Genomic DNA, 19,274 nt, shown 5'->3' on the forward strand with positions numbered 1-19,274 from the left:
GAATGGTTTATAAATGGCATGAAATGTGTATGAAATAGCATGCTTTGGTTGCCTTTGAATGTATTGAAATAGTATGAAATTATGTGGTATATGTAAGCTTGAGGAGGATGAGAAATGTGGCTTAACCCAAGCCTAATTTCTCCCCACATGGTTGAGCACATGGGTGTGTGTCTCAACCGTGTCTCTACTGTAACTTAGTTAAACAAGTCAGTGGATTACACGGCTTAGACACACGGGCGTGTCTACTGGCCGTGTGTGGCACACGACTTGGCACATGGGCGTGTGGTCAGACGTGTGACCCAAGTTAGTATACCCTCCAGATTTCGCACGGCCATGGCACACAGGCGTGTCTTTGACCGTGTGATACAAGTCAGTATGTATGCCCTGTTTCCACACGGCTTGTGACACAGGCGTGTTTGGTGGCCGTGTGAGGCACATGGCTTATTCACACGGTCGTGTGAACCTTGTATGCATGAAAATTTTATAAGTTTGCTGAAGTTTTTAAATGTTATCAGTTTAGCCTCGAACCTCTTTTAAGCATGTTTTAAGGTCTCGTAGGGCCGTATAAGGGACAATGTGAATGTGTTGAATGGATTTTGATTATGAATGCATAAATGTATGTATTATGTATGTGAATGATGTGTATAGTTCAGTAATGCCTCGTAACCCTATTCCGACGACAGATACGAGTTAGGGGTATTACACTTTAGCTATTGGGCCATGTTTGATTGTTTAAAATTTTAAATACCAAATTGAAATTATTTTCCATTATGTATGATATTAAAATATGAAGTATAAAATATAGTTAAATCCCATGTTAACCATGTTTTACATGAATCACTAAGTTATTTTACATACCAAATAAAACATGGAATGAATTTACACATACTAAATGATAAATTGTCTATTTTATCAAATTTCAAAATGGTAATTATAAGTAAAAAAAAAAGCACTATAATGGGATGTAACTTTTTTATCATTATGTAAATCTTAATCTTCCCTCGTCAAAGCTTCAATATGAAATGTTGGTCCAATGATTCTGAAAAATTTTATATTTAAGACTAATCATGACAGTAACCTTTTATTTGTATGTATAAATTAGATATGAAGGATGATTAGTTGTGAATGGCTTTTGTTGGTTGAACACTTTTTCTATTACATCCATCTTATTTGATTATTGATTAGAAAGTGGAAAAGAAATGCATGTCAATCTACTTTTTATCATCCAAATCTTGAAAATCATTAAAGCTTCATTATTCTATGAAAACAGCAATTATATATCACAAAAGTTTAGCACTATATCTCACATGCTTCCATCAATACAAAAAGGTTTTTTGTTTTTTTTGGCTCTTGTTACAATATATCACATAAAATTTTAGTAAACCATTTCAATTATTTGCTTAGTATACTCTTTTATAATCACTATTTCATATTAAAATTCAGTGAAATGGTAAAAGTCTCTCCTATCTTAATCAATAGTTGAGAAGTTCAATCTTCGTCCTAAATATAGAATAATTTTAAAACTACATAATAGAGAGAATTAGTTACTAAATTTGCTCCAATACATATCTTGACAAATAATAAGTCAAAACGTCTCACTTTTTCTTTAAGGTGGAAAGCACCATTAATATATAGATGATGGTTTTAGGCAAGGCTTTTCAAACTAAAAACATTGCTGACTGTGAGAGACATTTTACCTTTTACTTTTGTGGGAGTTTAATAGTCACTTATGGATTACAATTTCATTATTGCCGGGTTTTTAGGTTCACTTGTATGTAATTTTACGCATCTATTTTTAGTTAATTTTAAAATGTATTTTTAATTAATGTAATTAGTGTAAGTATTTTATTTAAATTATTAAAATATATTATTTTTTAAATATTTAAATATTGCAATAATAAAATTTTCTAATCATTATTAAAGCATTTGTACAAACTATAAAAAAATGATATATTGTAAACTAAACTCTTTTTAATTGATTTTTATTTTTCTTAGTAGTAAATAATTTGATTATAATATTTTATAGATAATATATAAAAAATATGATATATTATTTATAAAATTTTATTTATGAGATATAAAATTGTTTATATAAATAATTAAAACTTGTTATTTAGAACTAAAGTAATACAAAATTTTCTTTTGTTTCCTTATTGGTTAAAGGAAACATAATAATTTAAATATAAATTAATTCAATATAAAATTTATTTATTTATTTTATTTATTATTATATAAACTCATTTATTAAAATTCTTTTAATAGAATTAAAATTCTTATTGATAAATATAATAAAATTTTATAAACTAAATATTTTAATAAAATTAAATTTTTATTTATAAATGTGATAAATCTTATAAATAACTTAAAAAAAAGAACTAAAATGATAATTTCAACAACAAGAGATTTGTCTCCCAAAATACCTTTAATGATTACAAAATAAATCAAAGCCTATATATATATATATATATATATATGTTTAAGGTGGAAAGCAGCATAAAAAGACTATGGTTTTGGGCAACCCTTTTAAAACTAAAATCATGGTTGAGAGCGGGAGACATTTTACCTTCACTTTTGAGGAGTTAGATCGTCACTTCAAGAATGTGTGGTTAATATTGAGTTGAAGAGCAAATTTAGTTAATTTTGTATTTTAAAAACTACATTTTGAGTCTTTTACATTATTTTAAAACATGACAAATCAATATTTTTGTCTCTTAAGCTTAGCAATATTTAAATCTTTAGCTTTTCAACTAAATTCTCCATTTTTTTTATAATTTATTTCGAAGACCAATTTTGTAATTTTAAAGTTTTCCAACCATTCATTTCAACTATACTTTAAATGTATTATTCAATATTCAACGTTTTTCTATGCATTATTATTTATAATTTTTTATAAAATTTACACATAATATTTAATTAGTTTTATATAAAAATATTTTTGGCATAATTGATTTAAAAGCATAAAATATAATATCAATGGCAAAATTGAGAAACTGAGAATTTTGAGATATTATGTTTTGAGTTTCAAATTACAAAAATTTATGAATTCTTATCTAGATTTATTTTGATTAATTAATTGTGTTTGAAATGATCTAAAAACATTATATTATCTTTTTTGTTAGAGAATATAAAATACGATTTAATGTATTATTCATAGGAAAAATTCTTAAAAATATAATATTTTCTAATATTAAAAAGATATTATAGAGTATTAAAATATTAAAATAATTACTAGAAATTATAAAAGTATTATAAAAAGTTTAGAAAATTATAAAAATATTATAAAATTAGAAACTTAAAAAATAGAGAAAATTATAAAAATTATTAAAAAAAATTACCACTCTTATTTGTTTTCCCTTACAAACTACCCTCAATCCATCTTTATTAATTTCTCTCTCATCGCCTCTCCTCAACCCAAACTATTATGCACCCATCACTTACCTTCAACTACTAAGCACTAAATTCAACATCATTAAAACCATTCACTTGGCCCCACGCAAGTTTGATCACCATCGCACTTCAAGTTAGGGACAACAAAATCCAAATCGTCAAATGAATTCTGAACCGATTCATTTTAAATAGAGCAAATTTTTCTTTTGAAAAATGGATGCGGGGTGGAAGTTTTCTTTTCGATAGTGGGTATGGAGTAGTTATGGTAATTGCTTGCCCCAACTCAATCGCTTCACTATACAAAATTACCATTTTATCCTTGTACATATAAACTATGTCACATCCCCAAAACCAGGTTAAAAGAAATTGGGAGAGTGGTTACGTCATTATTTTGAGTTAAAATTGTGAATATGTTGTCAAGTAAATTGATCTATTTCAGTGGATAAGTGATTTGGATGTATGTTTGAGGTCTTGTGTTCAAATTTATTTCTTTGAAATTTTCACTATTTTTGTCCCTATTTCTATCTTTGCATATTTGGCTTAAATTTAATTTTTGCGCAAGTATAGATAAGAATGAGCTTATTGGTTTAATGGCAATGTATCTTATCCTTTGGTTTTTGAAAATTTCCCTAAAAATATTCCTAGAATTTCTCCAGTTTTCAACCATCTCGTTCTCTCCATTTGCTTCTTTTCTTCTTTTTGTTCTTTGTTGGCTGTTAGAAAAACTCATCTTTGTTATTGTTTCTTTTATTTTCTTTTTTTCCAGATATTTTCATTCTTGAACTTTCAAACCGACGTTAGCCTGTTACTGTTACTGTTTTCTTGTGCTTTTGTTTGCTCTATTACGGTCGTTCTTCCTTGAGTTTTGTGAGGATTGTGTGTAATAGATTATGGAGTTGAAGTGTTTCGACCGTCGGTAAGTATGATATGTATGTACCTTTTCTCTATAGTAGTTTTGTGTATCTCTTCGTGTGCAAATAAGGTGATCTTAGTGGTTCAACAATTTGCATTTTAACTAGTTCTGTGAAATTGCTAGGAGAAGTGTGAAGTATTATTGTATTGGAATTGAGTTATTTTGGATTAATTGGTTGTGCGCTATTATCCCGTTTAGGTGAAGATTTGGAATCGATTAATCCGTTGGTGAATTAAGGAATCGCTTGGTTGTTGTTCTTGGTAAGGAATTGAATTTCTTAAGTTGATATTTGTTTTGTTGAGGATTATCGTTAGTGGTTGTGGTCGAATTAGTGATTAATCTCGATGTTTTGTTGCTAAAATTGTTGGTTTTAATTGTCATTTTAGGTTCTGAAATCCTCGTTGTTGTGTGGTCAATCAGAAATAGCATCAGGTGTGTGATTCTAACCCAAAACGTTGTTTAGAACTCGAAAAATTTGCTAAAACAGAGGTTGTTTTTTAGATTGTTATTCATCACATAGCCGTATAGTTGGCATGTGAAGCACACGGTTGTGTGCAATTACACGAGCAAACCATGTAGGTTGTGTGAGCCTATTTTTTAAAAATTTTCACCTAGGCCCGTTTGACTTTGAAAATCGTAATTAGACCTTTCGTAAGGTCCGTTTGGCTTAAATAAGACTTGAAATGTGACATCTATTGATATACGTCTGTATGTGGTATAGGTAAGTTGTGTGAAAAATATATGTACGATTTTGTGTTATGATAACTCTGAAAGCATGATTACGTATGAAAAGTACGCATGACATCTATTCATAAAATATATATGTATTAGTTTATTTATGCATGTGTATTAGGATGAGTTTGATTTGTATTGGATGAAGTATATTTTGGCAGTATTACTGCAATTTTGGCGGTCAAATCGCAATATCTGTCTGGCAGCTCAACTGCACCTTTATGAGTGACATACCACCATGATCCGGTCTGATTGGATGGATGGACTATTGTTGTCCTAATTGGTGTGATTGGTTGGACGGAGTTGGTGTGTAGTGGATAGGGGTAGGATCTATGACTGTATCTATATTTGAATCTATGTTTGCATTTGTATCTGAATTTGAATATGCATCTGTATTTGAACCTGAAAAATACATCAATTCTATATATGATAATATGTCCAAATCTAGATCTAAAAACATATCTGTTATTACTGATTTGTTGCTTGGGTTGTGTTGCACACTGAGCTTGTAAAGCTCACTCTTTGTTTGTTATCTTCTCAGGTAACCAATAAGTTTAGAACCGGACGGCGTGCGGGAGCTCGGATTAGTTTTCTATATAAGATGGTTCGAATTATTTTAATTAAGATTTCTGGACTTTTGAATTTTTGTATCGAGTTTTCGAATTTGGTTTTGTTTTTGGGTTTTTGATCTGTTTGTCAGTTTTTAGGTGATCTTAAACATAAAACTGTAAAATCGTATGAATTTGATAAATTGGAATTTGGTTTTCAAAAATAAAAAAACTCTAAAAATATCCGCTGCAAAATTAAGTATCAAACTAAATGCTTTTCCGTAAAATGAGTAAGTTCTGCACATGAGTTTTTCTAAATAGCAATGTACGAGTTTTGCCAAAAATTAATATTTTCAAATCACGTGATTACTAAAGTTAGAATGCAGTTTCTAAAAATTTCCGTTGTTTTTATAAGTAAATGTTTATGAGATCATGCTGTGAAATAGGTGTTTTCAAGTTTGAGAATTTCTTGAAACTCCTATGAGCTTAGTTAAATTAAGTTTTTAGATCACATAATTTCTAAGCTAGATTTTAGTTTTTCAAATGAGTTGATGTAACTTTTCCAGATCCGGCCATAACGGCTAGGCTAGGTTTGGAGTGTTACAAATTATTAAAAGGGTAAAAATGTAATAATATAATATAGAAAAAATCCATATATTTTATAGTTAAATATTTTTTTGAAGAGTTATATATAAATATTTATTTGACTTTAAATATTTAAGATACATAGTAAAAATTAAATTGGAGCAAAGCAGGGTGGGGTGAAGCAGATGGTAGAGTAGAATGAGACAACTGTGAAGTGGTGGTAAATTTAGCAACATTTGCCTACACTCCATTCCTTTACCATCCCTACTTCAAGCTCCCATTTACTTACTACCAAAACCAAATACTCTAGACTTGCATAATAGTATTTTTTAATGGATTTTAATAATTTTGTGAAAAGTTAGCAATGTAAAAGTATCTTCAAAATTGATAAAATAAGTAAATATTAAGAGCTAAAATTATTATTATACTAATCAAATCATGTATATTTGGAGGAAAATATTAATACTATGATTAATTGCCTTTAACTACTTATTTTGAAATTAAAAGATTAAATTATTTCAATTTTTTGAGAGACCAAATTATTCAATATTTAAAATTAAAAGAGACTGAAGAGATAATTTTATCAAAAAATAATTAAGTAATTGTCACATAATCATCTTTCATACAAATCTTCACATCAATTTCATATTATCTTTGTTGAAAATTTATAATTTAGATAATTGAGTATATTTCATAACTCAAAGGTTGAGTTGATGTTAGATTTTGTTTAGCAACTTAATTCATTTTTAATTATTTTAAAAGGGATTTTTGACATTTAAGTGCTTTTTATAGAAATAAAATATATCTGGAAGTATATATGAGATAGAGAGAACTAACATATATATATTTTTGATAAAGAGGAGAGTGTGTTAGAGATTAAATTAAAATTAATAAAATTGATTTTATTATATTAATTGTAATTAGTGTTTTTTAATAATATCATTATTAAGTTATGATCATATCTATTTTTTTACATAAGAAATAAATTTATTTATAAATAGGATGATAATGCTCTTCAAAGATATTTGAACTTACATTTTTTACATTGGCAACAATACTCATACTAATCGAGTTAAGACTCAATATTATTAAAAAAAAATAAAGAAAAAGAGTAAAAAAAAAATGTTAGAAAAGAAAAACAGGGAAAAAGAGCATAAGATAAAAACCTGAATTAGAATCCACCCAGTCAGCAGGGTGTGAAAGTGAAGGGTAAAAGAGTGAAAGGGGTAGTTTAGGGAAGATGTAAAATAAACATTAAAAACAATAAATAAAAATAATAAGTAAATATGGATCTTTCTTTCTCCCAGATGAGTTTCCGTATCCTAACAATAAAACATCTTAAAATCTATCTTTGACCACCAAAAAAAGAAGTACCCTCTCTCTCTCTCTCTCTCTCTCTCTCTCTTATTTAATACATATTTCCTTACAGAAAAACCTGGAATAAAATAAATAAATAAATAAAAACTCTTAATTAATAATATCTATATGGTAAAATAGTAATAGTATATATAACATCATATTGTGTTTGTATCAAATTTCAATGAATAACAAACACATACTGTTCCATTTCTTTCTTTCTTTTATCAATTCCATATATATAGATTGAGTGGTTGGATCCTCGCTTCATTTTTCACTCTTTTCCATCTTCCTCTTTGCCTTTGCCTTGTCACACGCAAACTCCAAGGGATCGGACCGCTGCCGATCTTCCATCCTACGGTTAGACCCTTTTCCTTCTTACGTCACTCTCTCTTTCTAACCCAACCTCCTTCTCTGCGCATTTCATTTTATTTCTTAATCTCAATCAATGCCGCTCTTTCTCTATTTGCTTTTTCCTGTTTTTTCCATTTCCTTATTATCTCTCTTTCTCCCATTTCTCTAATTTTCTCTGAATAATTGTTTCCATTAAGTGCTTTCTATCGTTTCCTTTTTTTTTTTATTCCCTTTTGAAGATAATATTTTATCTTTTTAATGCTGTTTTGATTACATGCAATAGAACTTTTTGAGATTTTTTTTTTAACCAATTCAGTTACGGGTTAATTTTATTTATGTACAGTTTATTTGCTTGCTTAGCTTAATAATAAAGGATCCGTTACTTTTTATTCTTCAACTCTACTAATTTTGTTTTTTTCCCTTTTAGAATTTCCAGTCTTACATCATGATTTTGAACCTGTTATTTATTTGTGTTAAACCCTACAGTAGCTCTATTTAATTTATTAGAAAAATTAAAAAAGGTCAAGCAACTATTATTGATCAATGGCTTATTTATTTTTGAATTGGTTTATAAGTTTAATTATGAGTTGCATGTGACTCAAGTTTTACTCTTGTTCCCAAGCATTTCTGTTTTCTATGTTTCCCGACTTAAGAGTTTGCTGATTCTGTATATTGAAAGTGATTAATTATTATTCTTTTCTCATTATCAGAATGGAATTGGCTTTTCTTCTTTTTTTTTTTCTGCAGTGCATATCGAATCCTTACTGGGTGCTATTCCATTTGGTCTTTTATTTATAGTCTGCTTAGATTTCTATATATTAATGCTTTAGTAGAGTTCTTATGAATGGTACTTACTTTTGCTTTCTAAAGTGTAAGAATTTGTGATGTGAAGCTGTTTGCTTAGTTATGGGTTCATCATTGTTTGCTTTCTAAGTTTTCTGAGACATAAATGCCTAGTTACAAACTGTTCTTTTTTAAAGAGATTTTGTTAAGGTTGAAATCTCTCTTGTGGGTTATGAACGTATGGTTTAATGATACAGAAATGTTTCAATTTTAGTTCCATGTGAGGAGTATTTAATGCTCCTTGGTAAATTCTCTTATCAAACCAAGTATTTTAGAGGCACCTTAAAGTTTGGATCCTTTTTTATCTTGTCCTGCTATTGATTTTTTTTTTTTTGCTTTTTGATGATTAAAATGACAATCAGCTTTGAATACTGTAAGGCTAATAAAGCAACTATTTTGATAATTATTATGTGGTAGATAGATTGCAATGTAGAATAGCACATTTTTTTTTTTGGAAAGTGGATTGTCACATCATATGAACTGGTGTTGCATATGAGTTTCAATCCTTGGCCAAGCTGTAGGGACCATAGCTTTAGAGATGGTTTACTGGTTTGCTTTCATCCTTAATAAGATTGTTTTTGACATCTTTCCTTTCACCAGTGTACAATTTGTTTTGCTTAATTGGTTTTGCATTTTACGCATTCCTGCCCAAACATGTGGGTTGTCTTTGGTCATTCTGGAAATTCAATGTCTCCATTAGAATGCTTGTAGCTTTTGTAGTTACCAAATCTTCCCCTGCAGTTATGACAAAAAAGCTGGTTGCGCTACCTCAAAAATGTTACCAAAATTTTCATTTGTATGAAGAGAGATCTATATGTGTCTTCACCTATGAAATTAATGTAAATGTTTTAGTTAACATGGAACTTACGTTGTAGCTGTATAGTCTCCCCTTGAAACTGCATGAGTTAATGGGAGGCAACAACCTTTTTGTATTTTTGAGAAACATTGCTCATTAAGAAATAGCTTGATATCTACTTTTGGGAAACACCCACTACAAGTTTCTAAAGAGAGAGAGAGACATATGTCCTTGATGATACTTGCTGAATGTTGAATTATATCTTGGTATCAGACCTAATGAAAATCCTTCCCAAAGTTTTTTTTTTTCTTTTTCTTTTTTCTCTTAACCATACGAAAATAGAAATAAAAGTGGCTTTTGGTGGTATATATTCTCTGATGATAAGAGTTCACCATCTCTTTTTTTAAAGGTTATTTTTTTGAAGATATTTTAAGGCATATTCTAGTTTGCACTCTTGTTTCTCATAAAGTTGGTTAATGATAGATATGGCAAATGAATTTATTATATTCATATTCATATATGCTGTCAACACTCTTTCTTTAGTATTGTCTGCGGTACTGCTCTTTTTGCATGTGTAACTTCTTTGGATTAGATTTTCTCTTACTGTTATTTGTAATATTGTCATTTATTAAATTTCTCAAGCTCAATTCCCTGACTTCTATTGTTGCACTGCAGTGTCTTTTTGAAGCACTGAGAGCGTATGGAATCTAATGGTCATAGGAGGGTGAGGCGAAGGGAACATCTTGTCCGAGAAAATGGGGATACTGGTTTATCATATTCTATCGATGAACTGGATCCATGGACTGCATGGGCTTATAAACCTCGCACTATTTCATTATTATTCGTTGGTGCATGCTTTCTTATGTGAGTACACTGTTTAATATTTACTTCCTCTTAGCTTCAATTCAACCATAAAATTGTGCATTTCCCCCCTTGTTAGGTTAGCATACATATTTATGTTGTTAGCCATTTATCTTTCCTTGCATGCTCTTTCTGTCCGAGAACTTCTATATTTCTCTTTGCAATTATGCTCTTGTTTTTGTTGCAAATGACTGTCAATCTTTTTTGGTTATCTTCAACTGTATGGTTGTCTGTGGGTCCTAATTGTGGAACTTGTTTCTGTTGCATGTACGTATAATCTGTAAAAGGTTTGCTAAGTAGAGGTTATTTCTTAGTTCCAATTAGTTTTTCTCCTAGTCTCCATCCCTACATATTCCTGAAGCTTTTATAGTGTCACCAACATGTCCACTGAATCAAGGTTTTGAGTGAGGGATGGGGTCTGTTTTCTCAAAAGGACACTGTTGGTCACAATGATGCTATAGTGTTGCAAGTTATTTTAATAATTTAAATCCCATGGCAACCTACATATTTGTTTTGCATCTATATTATTGAACAAATATTATGCAAATATAGTGGTTTCTGTTTTCTATTTCCATTTTGTCTAGTAAAGTATCTGAACTGTGAGGCAAACATTCTTTGTATTATCTATTTGGCTAAATGTAGCACCCTGAAATTATACATTTTACTTTCATTTAATATAAATGTAATTTCTTATGATAGTATTCTATAAATGTTTTTTCTAGGTGGAACTTGTACCATGTCCTTAAGTTGCACCCTATTTTTTAGTTCTTTTACTTATGATACATGGCAGAAAACCATAAAGAATATGAAAATTTTTCTTTGTTTTATTTAAAAGAATGAACCTCATTTTTTTTTTCTTTAGTTCAAAATTCTCTCAATTCTTATATTACTATTTATTTATTGTCTGCATATATCTTCCAGTTGGGCAAGTGGAGCCCTTGATCCTGAGAGCAGTGAGTCTGGCGATCTTGTAACATCTGTAAAAAGGTTCCACCTTATTTCTGATGGCATTTTACTGTCATCTTTTTACTTGCTAACACATTTTGAGTTTTTGTTCACGTGATTGTTTCTGTAGGGGTGTATGGGCAATGATTGCAGTTTTTCTAGCTTATTGCTTGTTGCAGGCTCCTTCTACGTAAGTTAATAGTTTCATTTCTTCTGTAAAACTTGTTATGTTTAACTGTTTTTCGATGGATTCTCTATTTTTTTTTTGTCTCTCTAAAGATTTGCTTGCGCATTCTTGTTATCTAGTGGTATGAATAGATTATTTTTCTCCAGTAAGTCACCTTGGTCTCTGTAGAAATCACTTTTAAAAATTTGGGAGTCCAAATGCCTGTGAAATTGGATAGGCTCATCGCTTTATATGAAATAACATGGAGATGGAGTTAAGTATCAAAGGAGTCATCTCATTATCTTGGCTTTCAGTCCAATATTATATTTTCCTGTCTAGTTGGACCGTAAAAGCCTCAGTTATGTTTATCAGTATTTTATGATTATGCTGGCTGGAGAAGATGGTGAAAGACATCTATGAATTTCGTTTATGGATACTTATAAAGTTTAATCTGTGTTCCTTCTATTTTAGTTTTATTTATTTATTTTGGTTTTGTGTGTGAATCTCTGTTTTAATCTCTTGAGTTTGTTTTTAGTATCGTTAGAGGACTGCCGGTTTTATTTCTCTAGAAGACTAAAGATCATGATTTTAACCTCTTTGTAGGGTCCTTATTCGGCCACATCCTGCAATTTGGCGTTTAGTTCATGGGATGGCTGTTGTTTACCTTGTTGCACTCACATTTTTGCTTTTTCAGGTTAGTTTCCTTACGTTCAGATTTCCAACTTTATCTATACTGTTTGTCCATTGCAATGCTTATTCATTTATATTGTATGTGCATCTTTTTTGAGGAAATAGGTGCATATTTATATTCATCTATAGTAGCTTTTTTATGTGTTCTTGGCTGTACTGCACCTGGACTCTTTTAAATCTTATGACTCATGATTGTTAGAGTAACTGCCACCCTAACACTCACGTCACAGTTTAAAGCTTTTGTCTTTTGATATTGTTAAGTGCTAACATGTCATCAGTTAAATAAACCACCACATACAACACACAAACTGTCATCCATAGTTGAATATATAATTGGTGATAGTTACTCTCGACTCTGTTTTCCAGAAGCGTGATGATGCTAGGCAGTTTATGAAGTTTCTCCATCCTGACCTTGGTGTTGGTACTGCTTTTGACTCGAAGTCTTCTAGTTTCATGCTTGTTCTGCTATTATTACTATATATTGAAGTTTCTTGATTATTGTTTGCATCTTCATGCAGAGCTTCCAGAAAGATCCTATGGTGCTGATTGTCGCATATATATTCCTGAAAACCCCACAAGCAGGTTTAAGAATGTTTATGTACGAATCTTCTTGCTCCACTTGGCTTTTGTATTTTATTCTACTTCTTTTACCTCTTTTTCTTTAGTTTTTTATTTTAGTTTTATGATTGAGCCTACTATATGTTTCTTGATGTAAATTATGTGAATATATATTATTTCGTACATCTAACTTTTGTTATGCATAAAAAAATATTTCTAGGAAACACTATTTGATGAATTTGTAGTAGCCCACATCTTTGGTTGGTGGGGCAAGGCCATTTTAATCCGCAATCAGCCACTTCTCTGGGTCCTCTCAATTGGATTTGAGTTGATGGAGGTTAGTTTTTTGAATGGACACACATTGTTTTTCCTTTTGTTCTCTCATTTCTCCTTGCACGTCCTTGCTGTCTGTTTTGCATCGATAAACTAACTACTATGATGGCATATACAGTTTACCTTCCGACACATGCTACCCAACTTTAATGAGTGCTGGTGGGACAGCATTATTCTTGATATTTTGACATGTAATTGGTTTGGTAAGATCCTGCATTGCTATATCTGTTCCCCTTTGTATTTTTTTGTTCTTTTGTTAATCTTTGTGCTGTAGGCTGTAGCTTACAGGACTGTCTGCTTTTAAATCATAGAAGTGCGCTCAAGCAACTGAATAATATATATAAGCTGATTGACCTGGTTTGGGAATTCTCTATTTTTAGTTCCATTTTATATCTATTCGAATGTTTGTTAGAAAGTTTGTACGTGATTTGATAAAATAAAATAATTTCTAGTTAGGAATCATATTTCTGCTTTGATATTTTAAGGTAGGAAATTTCCTCCATTTCAGACCAGTTCTGGGGTTCCCAGCCCCCATTATTTTGGTCATTATTTGGTTTTGGTTGTATGATGAAAATTTTGCTGCCATACTATTTGGTTTTTCTGGTTCTGCTGATTTTTCATGGATTTCTTGATGCTTCTATGACAACTTCATAAACTGGTTCACAAGGTTGCGATGTATTAACACTTTATCCATTACTGGAATAGTAGAACTGATGCACACCGACCACTTCGGTGAAAGAGGAAAGGCAGTATTTTTTTTCATGGTAAAAAGGTAGTTTTAACTGAACAGGAGGACACGTGATTAAAAAAGAACTTAAATCGGATCCTATTCATAGTACCTTAGGAAGGCAAAATGATTGAATAACTAGTATTATTATTTTTGGTGAGCCGTATAACTCTTATTTTAATTATGTTACTTTTTTCTTAGTTAGATTTTTATGTAATTTTAATATCCAAGTTTGTGTTACATAACTCTGTGACACAAAACTGTTACTCCTTGAATATAATAGTAGTATAAATGTGGGGTTGGGAACTCTTTTGTAGACCTTACTATGATAGTAGTTGTCTACTTCACTATATTATTGTGATCTCACGGGCTAAGTCTGCTCTGCTTTTTGTTTTATTAGTTGTTGGTGTGGAATTAATGAGTTAATGATTTTTCAGCCTATCTTGTCAACATATTTGATTTGATTTGCTTGTAGGTATATGGGCTGGAATGCATACTGTTAGGTACTTTGATGGGAAAACTTATGAGTGGGTTGGTATAAGTCGCCAGCCTAACATTATTGGCAAAGTATGTTCCTTGCTGTGTAATTACTTTTTTATAAATGTTAAAATTGCAACAATAACTGTGGAAATTATTTTATATGTAGTTTCAACCTCCTGTTTCTCATATTTTTCACTTGACTTGGGTTAACCTTTTAAATGCCGCCTTGTTAGAATTTTTGAATCTTTCGTAGGGCAAATATAGTTCAAAATTTTCCAAGTAATGCAATGGTCATTGCTGTTTGCTGTTGTCAGGTTAAACGAACTTTAGGACAATTTACACCAGCACAGTGGGACAAAGATGAATGGCATCCGTTGCTTGGTCCAATGCGTTTCGTTCAAGTTCTGAGCCTTTGCATTGTATTTTTGACAGTAGAACTTAATACATTCTTTCTGAAGTTCTGTCTGTGGATTCCTCCTAGAAACCCTGTGATTGTGTATAGGTTGATCTTGTGGTGGCTAATAGCAATACCAACAATTCGTGAGTACAACTCGTACCTCCAAGACCGGTACTCTCCCTTTCTCTCCATTTGTTTTGGATGCAAATATATATTATGCCAGAAAAATGTTTGATAACCACAATGCAGAAATTTCTTGTCTCACTTGAACACTTGGTCCTTTTTTTCTTTTTCCTTCCTTCCAGGAAACCTGTGAAAAAAGTTGGAGCATTTTGTTGGCTTTCCCTTGCAATTTGCATTGTTGAGCTTCTCATTGGCATCAAGTTTGGACATGGTATGTCCGAAATCCCATACATAGTCTTTGGATTATGCTAATTGTTCCTAAGTTTTTATGGTATGTCCGAAATCTCATCAGGTTTATATCCAAAGGCGATGCCACAATGGTTGGTAATATTCTGGTTGTCCATTGGAGTGACACTGGTTTCATTCATTCTGATTTGGTCATGGAAACTGCAACGCAATTTTGGCAAAAAGAGAAGATAGTTTTGGGAAATGCAGTAATACTATTACACTATTCTTTGGTTGTTATTTACTACTATCGGTATTGTATTGAGGTTTGTAAATACCGTGTATCAATCACTTGATAAATTGTATTGTAAATGCTTATTCTTAGTCTTAGTCAATAGGCAGTAAATCACAGATTCAAGTGCTAGTTCCATGCTATTTTATTCTTTCATGTAACCCTGAATGGTCAACAGTTTCACCGATGTCAAAGTGCTAAAATTTTCCCAACTTCTCCCACTTCATAAAATGTTTCAGACTAAATAATACCCTCTTCATTATTTTTCCAAATTTTTAAAACCATTTTACTATGTAGCTTCCTGCCACTTTTAAAAATAATTTATAATTTTTATACAATTAATAAAATAAAAGTAAAAATAAGAAAACAGAGTGGGCAGACTTGGAAGGACGGTGTGGCTTTGAGTTCTAATTAAGGAGCTCTTTCTACATAATCCCACGACTTCGTTCACTCTTGTTTCCACCTAATTTTCCCTGAACTGAATACCATTGCTTGGCTCCTCAAGACTCACATCTGGGATATTGACCAAATTAAGCCTGGTGCCCTTTGCTTGATTAATTATTTCCCTCCTGGTATCTTTAATTAATAAATACTATTATTATTGTTATTATAATTGTAAGAGGATCCACAAGTGTTAAAGACCCGTACAAATCTTTCTATTCCACCTGGTCCGTCCTCTTACGATCTCTTCATTTTGAGTCTCCCCTGTGGTTTGGAGGAGATGTGTATATCCGCTGTACGTCAATGTGTTGATGTCCAGGGAGCCCAGGCGTCCATTTCCTCCCACCAACACCTTATTTGTAAGTAGATTCTGTTGCACTCCATTTGCGAAGCTTTCATCTTCATCTGGTTGGCAGAGTGATTGAACTACATCTGAACTCCCACATTCCCTTCTATATTCTAGTATAATACTAGATAGCTGATGACACTCCAAAAACTTGTCAGGGATTGTCTGCACCAATATATACAGTGATGAATATCAACTAGTTGATTTAAGGTAACTACAGTTAATATAAGATAGGCTGTCTTTTACCTCCAGCATCCATCTTACATACTTCACATTATTTACATGCTGGTTCATGTCCAAATCACTCCTCTTTGGCTACAACATGATGAATATAGAGTTAGTCTCTCTCTGCTCACCTGTTGAAGCATAATTGTAAATTGTACCTTCAAGTCAGAGTTCACATGTTTTGCTTTATCATCCAACTTGACAATTTTGTCGGGAACAGCTTCGTTGATTGCTTGTTTCTGTATAAACCAAGGAGAAATTTCATCTCTCACTTCATCCGGCATCTTTGAGAGTCGCCGTGTTTGCTCGTTCATCATTACCCAAGTGCTGTTTCATCATGCATGCATGCATGTTTTATTTATAAACACACAAATTAAGGAAGGGATGGTAACTTTGGCTGCAAACATACAAGTATAATACCTAGTGGCACGTGCGTAAGTGCTGTCGGTGGCTTGGCTCCTGATTACCCAGTCTCGCCTCATCCCATTCTTCCCTGATGCTCCAACCCACGTGTCGATTTCGATTACCTCTCCCCTGAGCCAAGTACAATTGTAGTGCTTATGTAAGTACTCTAGTCTGTAAAATGTTGGCCAGGGCAGGAAGAGCTAGATGGGGTATAATTTAATTGAGATTAATTATTATTTTATTATCATCAGAAACGCTTTTAGTACGAGTGCATTATTTTATGATGAAAAGGCTGACCATATGGGATAGTGATCGACTTGGACGTGCATTCTTGAGACCACCCAAATGAGATTGTTCCTCATCATTCCATGTGTGGCCCCAAATCCATTGCTTAGAAGTCCAGACATCCACACATGATTTAATGCTGTTTCCTACATAACAGTAGTATTTATTTCTGAATATTAAAAATTAATTAATTCCCAAGCCTTATAATGTGATTGAAAAGGACTTTGGTTGAAAGAGCAAAGAAGCATATATATTTATATATATATATGCATACAATTAGATTAATTGATCACCTGGAAAAGGTTGAGGAGGCTTTCCAATGTAGCAGTTTTATCAGGGCCAACTTCGTAAGAGCGGACGACTACCGTCTGTCTATACCCAACTCCCCTTTCAGTGATGAGGCCTTGACGGTATGGATCAACCAGCTGCTTCTGCCTCGGAATTCTCTGCCGAATCTTCTCTTCGCTTATGTGCCCGTTTTCAAGGAATTGGATAGCACTTAGTGAAGTGGAACCTTCTTTTACACCAACTTCATTCAATAATGTATGATGCTTAATGGGCCTCCTTGTACAACTACTCCCATTAACGTTGATATTCACTCTGTAATCTCCATGGTTTTGAATATTACCATTCGAACTGGAACAACTGATGGAAAAGGAGACTGGACAAGAGAAAGTAAACATTGCTTATTTTTGTCTGCCCTAGGTGTGAAAAAAGTTTGGAACAGAGTAGGTGCCATTGAAATATTTTATAGCAATTTCTTGGCGGACCTTTTCAAGACAGATTCCCGGCATATAGAGAACAAAGCGTAAGGAGCTTTGTTATAGTAATTCTCAGTACAAAGAGAAGACACCCATTTGTCTTATTTTGTGTATGTCTGATGAGATGAGTTCCAACAAATTTAACACCCGCTGCATCATCCTAGGATCCATCACGAATGCTTGGAATGACATTCTTCTATTATATTTATGGTGCTTTTCGAATAGGCCATATTTGTTGTTCTATAATTTGTCAGGTTCCAATGAAGAATCTCATGTATATGCCATATTGCAAATTAGACGAAGAAACAAACAAGAAGTTGCACAAGCTTCTACTCTGATAGAGGTACACAAATTAAGGGGGTGTTCTTCACCATCCTATTGATACAATGTTAAGAGTCTTTCTTGGGAAGCATTAGATCCTAATTCTCAACAATTACCATTGTCTTCCCTAAGTTTGACACAGAAGAAAAACGTTGCCAATTGTATGTATGGAACTTGTGAGAATATTCGGTGTTGTACTCTTAATGATTTGTAAATCTCATTTAATGTGTAAATAAGATTTTCGGATTAAAATTTTTTTATGAACCGAAGAGAAATAAAGAGAGTAGAGAATAAATAACAAAGAAAAATGCGAAGCAAAAAAAAAAAATTATATTTTATTGATTAATAGGGAGTTTTATAATGCTTTTTCAAAGTCTATATTTATAGAAATAAGAAGTATAAATGAAATAAAATTACTTCTAATGACTATTAGAGTCCCAAGTATATCAATTTTATTTTGATTTTGATGGAGATCCTCTTACTAATAAAATATTCATTACATTCCCTCTTGGATATCCATTGGTAGATAATGTTCCTCATTAATACTTTACTAAGATAAAACCTGTGGGGAAAAAATTCCTAATGGAGAAAAAGAGTACACATATCTATCTATGATATGTAAAACATGTTACTTTATTAAAAACCTTACTAAGAAAATCCAATGACACAAGGTCAATTAAGGGAAAAATAGTACAACACCTATTTTCTCCCTCTATTGACAACATCATATGATATCTGTAACACCTCTAACTTGTATCCGTCACCGGAATAGGGTTATGGAGTATTAGCAGAAAAATAGAATATTAAACCATTCAAATCATATATTAATACAAACATAATCAAATTTCACTCAAATAGATTCATAATGTCCCTTAATCGAACCTTCAAGGCCCTAAAAATACTTTGAAAATAGTTTAGGACTAAATTAGAAACATTTGAAAATTTTTGAAAAAATTTGAAAAATTTAAACTGTAGGGGTCACATGGCTGAGACACACGCTCGTGTCTCAGGCCGTGTGTACATTCGAAATAGGGACACACGGCCATGTCCCAGCCCGTGTAACTCACTGACTTGGGTCACACGGCCAAGCCACACGCCCGTGTGCCAAGTTGTGTACCCTTCGAAATGACCTCACACGCTTGTGTGCCAGGCTATGTGCTAGGTCCTGTAATAGCTTGA

The 19,274-nt window shown here is 31.9% G+C and overlaps 2 protein-coding genes across 3 annotated transcripts; one reads left to right on the forward strand and one right to left on the reverse strand.

The window, feature by feature from the left end:
- Positions 1-7,541: 7,541 nt before the first annotated feature.
- Positions 7,542-15,523, forward strand: LOC108476666 (CDP-diacylglycerol--serine O-phosphatidyltransferase 1-like). 2 transcript variants are annotated; one of them, XM_017778937.2, is made up of 13 exons: positions 7,542-7,881; positions 10,190-10,378; positions 11,297-11,362; positions 11,451-11,510; positions 12,090-12,180; positions 12,543-12,597; positions 12,695-12,774; positions 12,955-13,071; positions 13,186-13,270; positions 14,270-14,361; positions 14,589-14,842; positions 14,977-15,065; positions 15,147-15,523. In XM_017778937.2, the coding sequence occupies exons 2-13, from the start codon at positions 10,215-10,217 to the stop codon at positions 15,272-15,274; spliced, it is 1,281 nt and encodes a 426-aa protein (XP_017634426.1). In that variant the 5' UTR covers positions 7,542-7,881; positions 10,190-10,214; the 3' UTR covers positions 15,275-15,523. The 2 variants fall into 2 exon arrangements, with proteins under 2 accessions (XP_017634426.1, XP_052879441.1); XM_053023481.1 differs by lacking the exon at positions 7,542-7,881 and adding an exon at positions 9,314-9,374.
- Positions 15,524-15,539: 16 nt separating this feature from the next.
- LOC108477568 (palmitoyl-acyl carrier protein thioesterase, chloroplastic-like) lies at positions 15,540-17,696 on the reverse strand. Its single transcript, XM_053022958.1, has 6 exons — positions 17,307-17,696; positions 17,026-17,159; positions 16,744-16,857; positions 16,455-16,650; positions 16,345-16,413; positions 15,540-16,263 (listed from the first exon to the last, which is right to left on the reverse strand). Exons 1-6 carry the CDS (start codon positions 17,694-17,696, stop codon positions 15,946-15,948), a joined length of 1,221 nt encoding a protein of 406 aa, XP_052878918.1. The 3' UTR covers positions 15,540-15,945.
- Positions 17,697-19,274: the final 1,578 nt, after the last annotated feature.

This window comes from Gossypium arboreum, chromosome 12 (assembly GCF_025698485.1).
Source record: "Gossypium arboreum isolate Shixiya-1 chromosome 12, ASM2569848v2, whole genome shotgun sequence".
NCBI lineage: Eukaryota > Viridiplantae > Streptophyta > Magnoliopsida > Malvales > Malvaceae > Gossypium > Gossypium arboreum.